This window comes from Diceros bicornis, chromosome 10, assembly GCF_020826845.1.
Source record: "Diceros bicornis minor isolate mBicDic1 chromosome 10, mDicBic1.mat.cur, whole genome shotgun sequence".
NCBI lineage: Eukaryota > Metazoa > Chordata > Mammalia > Perissodactyla > Rhinocerotidae > Diceros > Diceros bicornis.
Genome location: NC_080749.1, coordinates 58,765,634 through 58,781,562, shown reverse-complemented (window position 1 = coordinate 58,781,562; position 15,929 = coordinate 58,765,634). Strand labels below are relative to the sequence as shown.

The following is a 15,929-nucleotide window of genomic DNA, read 5'->3' as shown; positions in this document are numbered from 1 at the left end:
AAAAGGTTTAATGACTGAATAAACCAGGACAGACTCTGTACAATACCTACTGCAGTACCCAGCACAAACATAGTATTAGTTTCTTCCCCATCTGATTTTACAAAACAGTTTATATCATGGAAGAAAAGTAAGAGGTTCATTCATTCCAAATATAGTACAATATAGTACACAGTCAGCTGAGTGAAAAATTCAAACTCCAAATTTTGTTGATTTGCCAAGGCACAGAGACTCATAAAAATGTTTCCTAAGAAATACTAAGTAAATGCATATTTTTATTATCACAAATGTATGCATATATTTTACTGAAAAATTAAAGCACAATTAATAAAACTATTAGCTGATACCCATTATTATAAATGTAACTAGCTTCAAAAAATAAGCCATTTCATTTAACCTCTAGAATGAAAACAAAGAAGCCAAAACCTCTTACAAACTTGCCAGCCTTACTTTCTGTATTATGAGAACTTAACTATCGTTGTCTACCCAATAGTAAAAATTAATCCACTACCTTAAGGATTGCCTTCAAACTCATGGTTTTTAAAACCAAAAGCATATCCCTGAAGTAATGTAATCACACACAACCATTCATTATTTTTAATGAAATATCTAAGTCCTTGAATGCTCTATTTTTAATACCGGCAGATACGAAGACGACAGTGTTCAAACTTAACCATACTCAGTCTTGGACTTTAGTTAGACTGGGTGCTCCTTGAAGGTAGGGACCAGCTCATCTTCATCTTCGTATCCCATCCTCTCTATCCCTAACTCATCCCATCCTAGCACAAGCCTCTGCATATTGTAGCCAGTCAAAAATTTATGGAATTTTTCAGTGCTCTCTGATTAATTTGTAGAAAACAGCCCCTCAGCACTCATTAACACATGATTAAGCATAAAACTGCCTTCTGGCTTTATCTTGGAATTATAAAAATCACACCTCAATGAGATAGAACTTTTGAAAACATTTAAAGGACTTAACTCTTCAAACTGAAAAATCTAGTGGATTAATCACAGAGCTCTTGTTTATTAGATTTAAAGCTATGACTGGTCAATGGGGAATGTCAAATTTAATTCGGCAACATCTTCAGTTACCAAAAATTAATTCTTCTCATAAGGTTTCCTTTAAGATCATAATTTGTGCTACAATTTTTGTACTTTTCTTCACAAGCTGGCTATTTTCATATTCTTTCACAGTGACTTGGAAACACATACCACATACCTTCAAGGTGTTATACATATTATATAAGCAGGTTAAATAAAGGGTCACATGAACTTGTTAATCATTCTTTTAAAATCAAGTTTCCTTTCAAATACTAAAATTACAACTTAATTTCCAGGTCAGTGGGTTTTTTTTTTTTACTTTTTTTTTTAATAGCAGTTTTAACTTCACAGCAAAATTGAGAGGAAGACACAGAGATTTCCCATATACCCTCTGCCCCCACATATGCATAGCCTCTCCCATTATTCATATTCCCCACCAGAGTGCTTCATTTGTGACAACTGATGAACATAGGTTCATTCCAGGTCAGTTTTTTAAGGAACTTAGGACACATAGAGAAGGTGGAAGTACTTACCCACCCTTTGTTCCCCCTGCTCAGAGAGAAGTGATGCATATTTAGCTGAAAACCAGGAGTCTAGAACATACATTTCACTGCAGCTCTTTAATTTGGTAAAAGTTTGTTCCCTGGGTAGCGTTTACTGATCTCAATACCTCCTGGGCAGCAAGTGGAAATCTGCCAACATGACTACAGTCTGATTTACTTGGTATCAAAGGTGTGGGCAAACAGACAGACAATGAGATTTAATAATAGCTGAACGGTTTAGTGCAACTCCCACAGAGAGGAACATGACTCTCAAAATGAGAGTTCACAAGATCTGCCCAACAGGTCTCTTGGTTTGTTGGACCTATCATTTATTTTGATTTCATTTCAAAGTCATAAAGGAACTGCTGGAGATATTTTAGGGTATGGCTACAAATTTTTTGTATAGACTCACTTTTCATGCAACTTTAGGGCAGTAATAACAAGAATTGGACCATTGCTCTCTAAATGTTGACTCTATTGAAATCGTTTGTCTGATCATCTTTTCTAAGCTATTTTTACATTCGTGAATTATGCAAAATATTTTCAAAGAAAAATGTCCACAATAATTTAGAAACTTCTTCTTTTTTTAAATTTTTTATTTATTTATTTTTCCCCCAAAGCCCCAGTAGATAGTTGTATGTCATAGTTGCACATCCTTCTAGTTGCTGTATGCGGGACACGGCCTCAGCATGGCCTGAGAAGTGGTGTGTCGGTGTGCGCCCGGGATCCGAACCCCGGCTGCCAGCATCGGAGCGCGCGCACTTAACTGCTACGCCATGGGGCTGGCCCTAGAAACTTCTAAAGTATTTTCTTCTTCAAACTTTTGGCTGTCAGGACTGTCTCTCTTCTAGTTTTATCTAATTTTAACATAGCAACACTATTTCTGTGATACTGGTAACCTTCGTATGGTTAAGTGTTGATGATGATGATGGTAGTGGTGGCAATTAATATTTAGTGCTTTCTATATCCCCGTTTCTATGCTTTACATGGATTTTTCATCCCATCTTCACAAAAAGTCTTTGAGTAATGACTATTAAATTTATTTTATGGCTGATTGAACAGAAAGAGACACAAAGAGGATAAATTATGACACAGAGTCAGTAAGTGTTGGAGCTGGAATGTGAATCAAGATTTTACTCTAGAGTCCAAGCTTTTAAATATTTCCTTTTATTAAAGTGAAAGCTAATGTTAAATGACAAAAATTATAGCAATTTCAAGTAGTGTATTACCTCAACACTAACTGAACACATCAAAAGGCATCCTCTACCACAGCCTTCTGTGGAAACACAGAGGCAGAAATGAAAAAACCAAAAAAGAAAAAATTACAGAACTCTTAAATATGGTGCAACCTCAAGATTCATTTCCAAGTTTCAAGAAGTAAGAGTAAACCAGCTAGCTTTTACTTCAGAGATGCAGTGTCCGATGCGGAGAAAAGAACGTAAGTTTTGCAGTCAGACAGAGAAGCATACCAACCCTCATGCTGCTATTTACCGTATGGCTCGGGCAAATCATAAACCTCTCAGCCTCCGTGTCCTCTATCTGTAAAATGGGGATAGAAATGTCTACCTAAGAAGACATTGCAAGTCACAGAGTTGGCACCCAGCGTATGCACAGTGCTGCCCAGGGGCTGGCACACACAGCAGGCACTCAACAAATGGCAGCTAGCATCTCAGTTATAAACGCTACAAGAATAAATGTCTAGGAATCTTAGGCATTCTTACTGCCACAGAAAGATGTCTCCAAACACCCTGCAGGTGTGCGACATCTGGGTGCCTTTTAGGAAGGGAAGAATCCATACCTGACATGGCCATCGTGTAACCTGGTCAACCCAGTAACCACAGTCAGCGCTCCCTCGTGACCAGAGCATCAGAATCTACTGAGAAAGCTGACCAAGTGAGTGGAGACATGCCCTAGATGCTCGCCAATGGGAAAGCCACAGCAGCAAAGGGCAACGCAGATTCTGCCTCCTTCTGAACGCCTGCAGCAGAAGATGCACACGGACTTGCCTGCTGTCTTCTTCATAGTTTTCTTCAAGGAATTATTATCTTTTGGAATAGCATAAAATATTAAAATCACCAAAGCCAGAAGGCATTAGTATTTCTACTACTTTCTCTATAGTAACGACTACCTTGCCCTCATTGAGAGATGGCAGAATTGCATTCATAATAAATCTCCACATAATCACCACTAAAATGAATGAAAGTAGAAAATTTTAGGTGGCTGGAAAAACGCCACACAGCACATCTGGGAAACCGTGAAGGGAGAAAAGCAGTCATCACAGTCTGAACTCTTCCTGCATGGAAATGTGCAAGTCATTAAGAACCAATCGCTATGGCCTCATGTTGAACCAGTCTGTTGTTGGAAACCTTGCATTGTAAGAAATATCATCACGACCCATCGAGTGGTCCATTTATAGGCTGAGAGCTGTTCAGCGATCTTGACTACGAAGTTGTGTGAGTAAACAGCTTTTTAATTCCCACGGTAGCCTTTAAGGAGCACTGGAACCAGAACTTACTGGTGGGCTTGCTCCTTACCTGTACTCTCAACACACACGCACGTAACAAAATCACCAAAACCCCAGCAACTACGATCATGCTTCATCACATCCATTATAAACGAATCGCAAATAACGGGGACAAATACTAAGCCACTTCAAGAGCAAAGGCTCTGGAACATGTAGAGCTAATTTAAAAGGCAGGAGAACAGTTCCGTGTGACTCAAAGAGAACACTGAAGTCAAGTTAATTGTAATTTTCTACAAGACTTAAAATGACCCAGAACAGACAAAAGTTTTCAGTATGATAATCACTCACATGATTTTGCTAACAATACGAGCCAAAAAAAAAATCCTATGTATATATCTATTTAACATTTATGAATGTATATTTGAGGCAGAGTAGGTTTGTTTTGATCATTCTTGTAAACTCAAGAGCAGATATAGCTATGATTTGCCTATATGTACTCATAAATATTTGCTGGATGAAAGACCAAATAAATATTTGTTACAATATATACAGTGTCTAAGATCCCACTCTCTGGCAAACATGCTAAAATTACCATGAGATAAATGTGGTAGTAAAGAGAACAAATGGCGGCCCAGCTCCTGCCTCAGCACCTCGAGGATGGTTTTAAAAACTTGCTCCAAGTTTCCAGCGTGGCATATTTTTCATATTCATTTTATTTTAAATCTTATAGAGTTAAGGCTTACAATTTCATTATTAAAATAGTTCACACATATTTACTATATTCCAAATACTGTTTTACTTTTTTTGTGTGTGTGTGTGTGAGGAAGATCAGCCCTGAGCTAACATCCATGCCAAACCTCCTCTTTTTGCTGAGGAAGACCAGCCCTGGGCTAACATCTGTGCCCATCTTCCTCCACTTTATATGGGACGCTGCCACAGCATTGCCTGGCAAGCGGTGCATCGGTGCATCGGTGCGGGCCTGGGATCTGAACCCGGGCCGCCAGCAGTGGAGCGCGCACACTTAACCGCTACGCCACGGGGCCAGCCCCCCAAAATACTGTTTTAAAGCTACATACATACGCATGTTAACTCACGAAGTATGATCTTTAAGAAATATGTTTTTTGACTATAGAAGCAATACACATTCACTGCAGAAATTTGGGAGGTGGGGGGGGACAGAAAAGAAAAAAAAGGAAATTAAAACCACTCATAACCAGTAATAAACTCTTTCAATATCTTGCTATATTTGCTTTCTTCTTTTTAAAATGCATATATACACTCAATTCTTAAAAACAAAATTGGAATTACATTATATTTTCAATTTAATAGCCACTGTTTTCAACTAACAATATATAATTTTCCTGCAGTATAAAACATTCTTCAAAAGACATTTTTAACATCTGTGCGATATTCCACTGTATGGCTATGAGATAGATTATTAAAATAAATCCTTGTTGAACATTAGGTTATTTCTAAATTTTTAATACTATAAAAATACTTTGACAAGCATCTTTGCACAGAAATCTTTACATGTATCTTTGGTTGTCTCCTTAGAACACATTTCTTAGAAGCTGAGTTACCGGGTCCTATAGTATGACCTTTTAAAAGACTTTTAGATACGTATTGCAAAATTTCCCTCCAGAGAAGTGGAATCAATTAACACGCTTAGCAGCAGTGCATGAGAGTGTCCATTTCTCTGAAACCTCACTAACACTGGCTATTATCATTATTACAAAGTCAGCTCTTAATTAGGATTTGAGGTCAAGAAGTCAGGCACTTTAAAATATACAATATGCCTGGGGCTTTCCTTTACCTTTGTGAGAGAATTTTACTTACAGCCTAGGGGAGTTACAGTGGATACTGGGCAGAGGGATGGTAAAATTTTCTATTTGACAAAGTTGAAAATCAAATAAAACAGTTTTGTAGACTTATGGTCCCTCAGGATGATGTTTTTGTCCTCCTAATGAACCACCTAAAAATGTATTCTATAAGAGCAATGATTTCCAAACCTGGGTGAATGACAGTCTCCTGGGGAAGCTTCTGTAAGGATAGATTCCCAGGCCTCCTCAGAAACTTACTGAACGAGGCACTCTGGGGTTCACTAACTGATTACACCATGGCTCTCTCTGTTTGGTGTTATGCCTAAGAATCGAATAGGCAGCGTTAATCTTGCCTCTGACAGACGAATTTGCTGCTATAAAAACGCTGTCCCAAACCAGCCAGCTCAAGGTAATAAGAGGTAACTTCAGTGAGAAACTAAGGCAGGCCTAGAGAACCAAAGGGTTCTGGCAAACATACCAGGGCAAACAGCGAACAGGTTCTTTGTCAAACAATGTTCAGTTCTGAATCACTTGTGGATAATGAGCGTCTGAGCGCCAGGTGGCAAATTTCTTTCCAGGAGTCTCAATTGCAGCACAACCAACATGAACTGAACACATACGGTAAAGACCAAGCAGTGGCAACAGTGATCTCCAAATGGTGGGGACAGCAAGAAAATTGTGGGGCTGCTCATTTCCTGTCACGGAAAAGGCTAATCACATTTTCAGCAAACAAATGAACAAAACTTTTCATTCCCAAGGCAATACATGTAGTGAATATACAGAAAATTCAGGAAAGCACAAAGAACATTAAAATTCACTTTTGACCAAGTAATTCACGATAATAACTATTAACATTTTGGTCTATGTACCATATAGTCTATTGTTTCCCAGGCCAATGAGGATGTGAAAAATCACTATTATTGTTGAGGGAAATGAGGAGTCATTACAAAAGTAAAAAATAATTGACAAATGCTTTCTTACAAAGTTCACTTAGAAGTGTTCAGAAGGCCCTTCTCCTGGACTTTCAGTTTGTCAAGGCTTAATAAGAGAACGAATAGTGGAGAGGCCAGAAACAGGGGCTCCAGGATCAGGCTTCCAGGGAGCAAACTGTCTTAACTGACCAATAGCTGTGACCAAGATATTCCACCACATTATGCCAGAGTCCAGTTCTCGGAAAAGGTGATGATAGTTCCAGCCTTCCACAGTGAGAACTCATGAAATATTAGCTGTTGCTAATATTGTTCTATTAGTTTATTCGTGAACTCTGCCTAATATTTAGACTTTTCAGAACACCAATTTACAAACTGCATTTAAATCACAAAAATTGGTCATAGTGTGAGTGTTTGCAAGCAAATATTATTTTCCCGTTGATATTGGCCCTAAGCCTTAAAAAATAGGTTCTGTGGGATGGGTGGAATCCCAAAAAGGCTAAATTGGAAGAAACTCAAGAATTTAAACATATCTAGCACTGAGGGCTTTCTTCACCAGCATCACTCCAGTGAAGACACTTCAGATTTTCCTATCAGGATAGTATTTCCCTCTGAACTGAGAGTCATGTTCGAGGGTCATCCTGCAAATCCCTGCATCCACTGAATTCTACACAGAGCTAAGAATTTTCTATTCAGATACTGGCAGATTTCAAGTTATATTCCTTCTCACTGATAAGACTGGAGATGATTTAAATTAGAGGTTAGGTATTAAATCAGGAAGGCTTGAATTTTTTTCTCCAAAAATTAGAACATTTTTGTTTGAGGTAGCATTATATTTTTCATAACTCAAAGATGGAAATAGGTTTCATATTCAGAAGATAGAGATACTACATCTCAAAACAGCAATTTGGTTATTTCATTTAACAAAGCTGTTTCAAGAAGATGCTTCAGAGGTTCAGTTGGAAGAGACATAGTCTAATTCAGTTCATCTATACGCTGGGGGATATTTTTATCAGCCTGTTTGTCCAAGAAGAAAACTTGGTATGAAAAACCCTATACATAAAGTATAGACATTGATAAGGAACATTTTTACTTTCTGGTTTTCTAGGCACCTTCTTCACTTACACTGAAAGTGGCATGGGTAGCAGACGTTGCTGATATCAGAACTAGGCGGTATTGACACCAGCCTGTGGTTTACTTGAGTCCCACTGACTCACTGCTGGGGATGACCCTCACACGTCATCAGTGGACACTGAATGGGCCACGGTTAGTTTTAAAATGTGTTGCTGTTGATAATATACAGGAATAATTTTTAGGTACTCATGTAATTGAAATCTTCTATAATTGTTAAGAATTGACCATGATACTGAACACATATTTTATAAAAATTGGCAAGAAGGTTAACTATCAGCCTCTTGCAACTTATTTATGATACAATGTTTTCCTTAAAAAGTTCTTTATCTTATAATCTCTGAGCTTCAGCAAACATTAAATCATTATAAGGAATGGCTGGCATTTTTTCCTTTGATTTTTCATTAAACAAAAAAGGTTGAGTCATTTAAGCATTTACAATGTCTAACCCAGTAGAGCGATAACAATTCAGTCTAATAATAAACTCTTTCACCTGGTAATTATGCATTCCAAATCCTAAGTTCTTACAGCAATAGTGTCTGATTTTCTGAAATGACTTGATAATGGTACAAATAAAAATAATCAATGGCTCCAAACAGGGGGCTTGCTTTTAAAAATGGAGATTCTTGGGCCTGATCCCAGATCTACTGAAACTGTCTCTACAGGGTGGTCTCAGTCTTGTATATTGTAAAAAATTCTCTAAAATATGTAAACGTAAGGGTGATTATCAAAATAAACAAAACAAAATCCAGTCAGCTCGTCATAAATTTAGCCTATTATATAATGTTACCATAAAATAAGTACTATGAGAGATTGGGAAAGAATAATTCCTGTTTTAAAATACAGTTGCCTCCCACCCCCACCAATATTTTTAGCATCTGTGCAAAATGCTCCCAACACTTTGAATTTTTTCTGATATCATTTCCTTCACAAGCCTCAAGCCATTTATTGCACCATCCATCACTGTTAGCAGCAAGCTGAAGGGACTGTGTCTCCTAGCTCCCCTCTACCACCCTTGGACCATCCCTCTTCTATTCTCAAAAATCCACTCTCCTTGGGAGACTCGGAACCCGCAACTATACTGCTTTCTCTCCTTTTGTCACCTCCCAAGCTCATGATTATTCCTTCACAGCTATCAAGGCCTCTGGAACCTGGTTCACGATCTTGCTCTCGGGCCAACTTCTCATTCATTTATTCATTCAAATATATTCTGAGCCATACCATATGCGAGGTACTGTATGAAGAGCTAGGGATATGTTATTGAACAAAATAAATCCCGTTTTCAGAGAGCTTACATTTCAGTGATAAGGAATAGAGAAAGGGGATACAGATATAAACAGGTAAATAGATAACTTGTCAGGTGGTGGTTACTGCATTGAAGACAAATAAAATGAGGTAAGTGGACAATGAGTGATGAGGATATGCAGGGGAGGGCAGAGAAGGCTGCCTAAAAAGGGCACACTTGGAGAATGAGTCAAGGGTGTGAACAAACTGGGGATGCCTGGAGAAAAAGCAAGCTAGGCTGAGGGGGCCAAAAAAAAACAAAGGCTCTGAGGTGGGAGCCGGAGGGAAATGCTGGAGAGAACTAAGTGAAGGAGAATATGGCAGGACATGGGATCAGAGAGGTAGGCAGAACCAGATGATGAAGGACCTTGGAGACAATGGTCAGCAATTCCAATATTATTTGGAGAGAGGTGGGAAACCACTGGAGGGCCTGGAGCAGAGGAGTGGCTTGAGCTGACTTAGGTTTGAAGGGATCACTCTGACTAGTCTGTAAAAAATGACCTGTATGTCAGGCAAGGATAGAGGCAGGGAGACCAGTTAGAAGACTATGGCCATAGTCTGGGTGATAAATGACAGTGGCTTAGACCAGGGTGGAAAAGAGGAGGTGGTAAGCAGTGGTCAGATTCCACGTACATCCTGAAGGTAGAACCAACAGGATTTGCTGAAGGTTTGGAAGCCGGGTGTGAGAAAAAGCCAGGAGTCAAGGATGACTCCTGGTAAGTTTTTTGCCTTACCTAATGAAAGGACGGACCCGCTGTTGACTGACATCAGGAAGACTGGAAAGGAGTAGATTTGAGAAAGAAATTAAGAGCTCAGTTTTAGACATGTTCAGTTTGAGATGCCTTTTTAACATCCAAGTGGAGATCACCTTTGGTCACTTAAATATTACTGTGCCTGACTTGATATTCAGGATCAGGGTGGCAAATTCAAATGCTTTCAGGGGCCAGGCAGGAAACATAAATAAGTATTGATATACAACAAGGAGAGGTAGGGACTGATGAGAGAGTAAACGCACCATCTAAAGGGGAAGCCTCTCCTGAGCCCAGTCTAGTGTTACCATTTGGAATCTGGGCCCAGTGTTCCTAGATCTTCCAATTTCTTAATAGAAAGAAGAATCTGGATTTTTAACAAACAAATGATAGGGAAATAAAAAAAGGTCCACAATCTATTAAATTCTAGAAGTGCTCAGTTAAATAAAAGTTCTAATACAGGATTTATCGGTGTCCTTAATTTATTGACATGCACTGCAAAGAGACTGCTTAGCTTTTCTCTAACTTACCTGACAGTAGAACCCACTTTTCATGCAACATCTCAAGGGACAAGCCTTCCTTGGCACATACTTTGGGAAACGCTGGTTTATGCATAAGTCCTAGATGTCCAATCAACTCCTTTGTTTCCTCTTTGAAAAGTTTAGGGTGTATATTTCTTGCAGCTTCTGAGTCATAATTGATTACACACACACAGCCAATTTTATTAGATGTTCCAACATCTAATATCAAACTTTAACGAAATGTAAATGGAGCAATTACTAAAGTCTTCCAACTTGTTAATGCTAAGTGGAGTCTTGACCCTCTCTTTGGTGAAGAAACACTTAGTGATCACACTAAATAAATCACTTTATTTCCCAACTCCTCTCCCTCCTTCACCTGTTGGGCTACATAATTTAGTGTCAGGAAGGGCAGCCAATTATCACTATGCACTTGGCAGATGTCCTTTGTTTTACGTATCTATGAGTAAGGAAGAAGGGAGAGGACAAAAAAATCTGGACTGGAAAACCTGTAGTAAAAAGACAAGAGCAATATTGTTGCAGGTCTTTAAAAATATTCTCTAGGATAATATTAAAATATTTGAAGTGCAAGACTTGTCTTTGAAGAATTAGAGTGCATAATCTGTTTAAAAGAGCTCACAATACAGTTGAAGAGATCATACAAAAAAAATAAATATAAAATGTCAAATATTGTCAAAAAATTCTATAAACGTTCAGAGAAGGGAGAGGGCAACGTAGGTTTGAGTGGCCAGCGAAAATGTTGTATGAACTGGTCCTTAAAGCATAGTGAGGTATCAGGTCAAAAGGAGGGTAGTGGGAATTCCATGCAGGAAAGACAAGGGCAGAGATAGAGATAAGGCAGTTTTAGGAACCATGAGAAGATAAGACAGTCCAGGTTGGAAGAAAAATGGGACACTGAGGCTGGATTAGATCATGGCGGTCGCTGGATACCAAGTAGGGAAATATGGTCTTAATGGTACAACCGAGAGTCTTTGAAGGGTTTTGAGCACGAATCTGCTGTATTAAGGAAATTCGATCTCGTGAGGCCATAATGGAGTTGGTGAGGCAAGAGCACTCTGCAGAGTCCCGAGTTGACGTGATGAGAGTGTGGGCTAGGGAGTGGAGAGTGAGAACAGAGAGAAATTATGATATTATGAAGGAGGAAATAATCAATAGGACTTGTTAACCTACTGAATGGGGAGAGGCAAAGGAGAAAGGAATGGCTTTGACCCTGGGTCCATGAGAGAATGATTATCGCGACAGCAAGCTGCTTTACACATATTGATTTAAGGTGAAAGAGGTATATCAAGCAGAAATGCCCAATCAATTAATTAGTGATCTAGGACTAGAACTCGGGAAGGACAGGCAAATAGAGTGTATTAAGGTACCACTGTATTATCAGCTATGTGCCACATCCTTTACCTGTATGATCAATTTAGGAAAGAAATAGGGATGGAACCTGCAATTTGGCACCATCTGCGTAGATGTCAGTCAAATCGGGAAAATGGCAACATTCAGTGAAGACTCATTTATCATACTTTCTCTATGTCTCTTCACTATGAAAACATATTTTCATAGCTACGTTTTATGTCACAATTATCACACAAAAATAGATGCATATAAAAATCATTGCATCATATCACATCACGGGGTCACTTCACTCAAAGTTTCTGATTTCCATAATTAATACTGGATTTTAGGAAGCGATTGAGATAGAAAAGGGAAATGAGAACTATAATTGTTTTTTTATTCTTCTTTCTCTTGAGAGAGATGAAGAGACACAAAACAGGAGGCAGGAAGGAACCAGAAGAGAAAGTATTTGGGAGAGTTTCCACCTGCTGAGATAAACAGGAATGAAAGTAAACTCTCTCCTTAAAGAATAACCATTTGAATATTGTCTCTTAGTTTTCTAGAATTCATTATCAATTTACAGACATGTTCCTTTATTCCCATCATAGAACTTTCCATTCACAAGTCAACTAGGAGTCACACATTCCACCTTCAAACTCCCTCTGGAAGAGCAGGGTCTCACTTTTTCCCTGTGGTTTTGTATGCTGGCCCCTTAGCTCAGCTCCAACAGGCAGATCAACAATGCATGACAGATGTTTCCACGGCAGTCATCAGTCTTTTCCATTTGCCACAATTCTCCAGGGTGACCTGGGTCAACCCCTTCCGTTCCCCAGCAGCCAGGAAGGCCACGCTGCTTAAAATGTCTCTCAATTTAAATGCCCAGGGCAAGGGAAAAATGGAGAAGCCCTAACAAGAAAGGACAAAGGGGCAGGTGAAGGGTAGACTGAATTTGCAAACTTAGAAAGCATCTCAGCATGCAGTAGTTATTTAACATAAATATGTTTTCATTCATGGTACTCTTCCTTTCTTTGACTCTACAAATGCAATGCAATAAATATTATCACTGTGTGTAACCACAAATTTAGTTAATGGTATAACTGCTTGTAATGAACAGAAGAATATGAGTGTCCTCTTTGAACTTTATTGGAAATGTCAAAAATTGTCAATGTCAAAAATTCCCCAAGACCTGTAGTGGATATATCTGCCTTAGAATCTGTGAAAGATATACACATAAGGAATCCCTGATTCTTACAGATTCCCCTGGAATCTCTTGCTAGAAATGGGAGAGGGAGTGCTGGGAGGGTTTGTAGACCAACGGTTTCCTAAGGAACACCCCCAGAAGTGCATTCCCCACATCTAAAACAAAGAATTCACATCTGGAACTGGCTGTCTCAAGACCCAAGTCATAGATTTGGAGCACATAAAATAGGGGGGAAAAAACCCTTCAAGAATCTTCATTGATTGAATGCCCCCTAAAAGGAAAGTTTTTATAAAAAGTTAACAACACCTGCTTATTGTGAATTTCCAGTTACACAACAAGAATCCGATCCCAAGATATTATAATGGCAAACAGTAACACTCAGACAAGTGCTTGGCAAAACCACCGCCCATTTCGACAATGAAGAGAATTCATACCACTAATCCCCACCCAGCCTTGCCAGCAGAATAGCCAGTGAAGTAATAACGAAGCAACTCTGTGTAAACAAAGATAATTTACAGAATTGGCTTAATGGGATAATTAAGCAACAGTAATTTACTTTCTCTATTGACTTTAAACATTGTCTGAGTTCTCACTGCCCTTAATTCCCTGATACTACAATTTTATTTGTATCTTAATTCCTGAATCTGACTGTTACCAGATTCCATGAAACACCAAACAGAAGTTAGTGCTTGACAGGCCAGTGAGAGGCTTGTAGGAAGAAGACCTTTGCAGGTCCAGATCCCTTCCACCTCCACGAATGAAGACAGGGAGAGCAGAACATTCAAGTTCCTGAAGCTGGCTCCTGCCTCCAGGTGCAGACAGTGAGGAGAAACCAGCAGGGCCACCATTCCTGTGGTCTGCACTCTAAAAAAGGATCCTAAACTACAGAAAAGCAAGAGCAGGATCTTCATGACATCATCAGGTAGATCTACTGCAAACAGTGAGTCTTCCTGTAGCATAAGAATCCTCACAACAAAATTTCAGAATTACTTAGCAATCCCATCATATCCTAATGGTACTGTATTTGTATAAAATAACAAAACACACTTCATACTCTTCTCTTACCTGCCGACTCTCCCTTTGGGAGGACGTTGAAGAGGAGGCACTTCTATGGGTTGGAGTGGATGTTTTATGAGCAGGGGATATGCCCTTCTCGTCTGAACTCATAGCTGCAGTGAGTCTAGTTGTATGCACTTAAGACCATCCCAGTCGTGTCTGAAATTCACAGACAAAGCAGCAGACGATTTTTCAGCTTTAGTCCATTTTATGAATCAGGTTTGACTAGAAAAGAGGAGGCAAATATTCTAGGTGTCCAAAACACCTAAAAGCAAAACAAACAAAAAAAACCTCATGTAAGTAATTAAAACACAAATTTAAAAAATCATTATATTTAAGAAAAATTACTCAAATGTTAGTGAGAGGAAGAACTCTGACACATTAGGAAATATTATTTCTTCCTGCAGATTTTAAGGTGGAGCATAAGTGTTAATACGTAACAAAACTCTGTCAACAGGAAAATGGGAAGAAACCATATGCTCAAGTCATATTCTTCCTTTACATTTTCTTTGTTTTAAAGCAGATTACAACGCTATGTTCTGGACCCTCATGCCAAAGTCCATCTGTTTCTTCCCCTGAAAGTTAATTTTCCCTGCTCAATGGATTATAATAAGGGCTCAGTCCATGTTGTCTTCATTTTGGTTTATCCATGTCATGTATGTGATGGTTAAATCCAACACAAAACAGTCAGACACAAAAGGCAAAAGGGTCCATGTATTTTGTGCATCATGTGATCCAGCATTTAGGAAGGATCATGGAATACACATATCCACAGTTATTTGCACCTCAAGACCACAGCACACCTACACATGACTCTCAACTCAACAACCAACAGGCTCTCAAGCATCTACAGATTGACAGGCATGTTCCGGAACTGGGGTAATGCTTGGAGTTGCTTCATATATCCACAGCCAAGAGCCACTTCATTTTTCACTTGGATTCATATAAGAAAGTCTGCACTGTAAGAACCAGGGCTAAAAATTTGTGCCTGAAAGAGAAGCATTGTTCAACTGGCAACACGGGACGCTAAAAAAAAAATTATTTTAAGGTAAGTACGATAGTGTAAGATTGAAAAGCTTACACAACAATCTGTGATCCACAAAAGATTTACCACTAAAGTAAACTTTATCCTCTTCTAATAAGAGATGGAAGGCTAAGTTCCAGCCCCCATCTTAATAATAATACTCCTTGAAGGAAACCCACAATACTTGGGTAAGTAGTTTGGCACAGGTTGGAAGAGAAAGCTGCTGGTGATGATCAGATACCAATCTTTAGGCCAAAGAAAAGTGAGGGGGCCGGCCCCGTGGCTTAGCGGTTAAGTGCATGCGCTCCGCTACTGGCCGCCCGGGGTTCAGATCTGAGCACGCACCGACGCACCGCTTGTCCGGCCACACTGAGGCAGTGTCCCACATACAGCAACTAGCAGGATACAACTATCTACTGGGGCTTTGGGGAGAAAAAAGGGAAAAAAAGGAGGAGGATTGGCAATAGATGTTAGCTCAGGGCTGGTCTTCCTCAGCAAAAACAGGAAGATTGGCATGGATGTTAGCTCATGGCTGATCTTCCTCACAAAAAAAAAAAAAAAAATGAGGCCTGAACATCAGTCTAGAGGGAGAGACAGTCAATCAAGTAATCAAAAAAGGATGAAGATGCATGGGGTATTAGGAGGACATGTGGCAAGGGGAAACCAACTGGGTCTGGATACTCAGAGGTATCCCTAAGCAGGTGGGTTTGAGCTGAGATCTGAAGGATGAGTAGGTGTTAACCAGGTGCCTGGGTGGCCAGCATGGCATGATCTAGGAATTAGTGCTGGCCAATATGATTAGAGCACAGAGAGACAGTGACAT

General features: G+C 39.3%; 1 protein-coding gene across 6 annotated transcripts in view; it reads right to left on the bottom strand.

Annotated features, from left to right (window-relative positions):
- The window catches only part of OSBPL6 (oxysterol binding protein like 6), a 202,889-nt gene that overhangs the window by 68,054 nt on the left and 118,906 nt on the right, over positions 1-15,929 (bottom strand). For 5 of the 6 annotated variants that reach the window (XM_058549326.1, XM_058549325.1, XM_058549329.1 and 2 more), the window contains one exon: positions 14,092-14,347. In XM_058549326.1, coding sequence (XP_058405309.1) covers positions 14,092-14,193 — 102 coding nt within the window. In that variant the 5' untranslated portion in view covers positions 14,194-14,347. Of the gene's footprint in view, positions 1-14,091; positions 14,348-15,929 lie in introns of those variants that run through there. The other variant, XM_058549330.1, reaches the window with a different exon arrangement.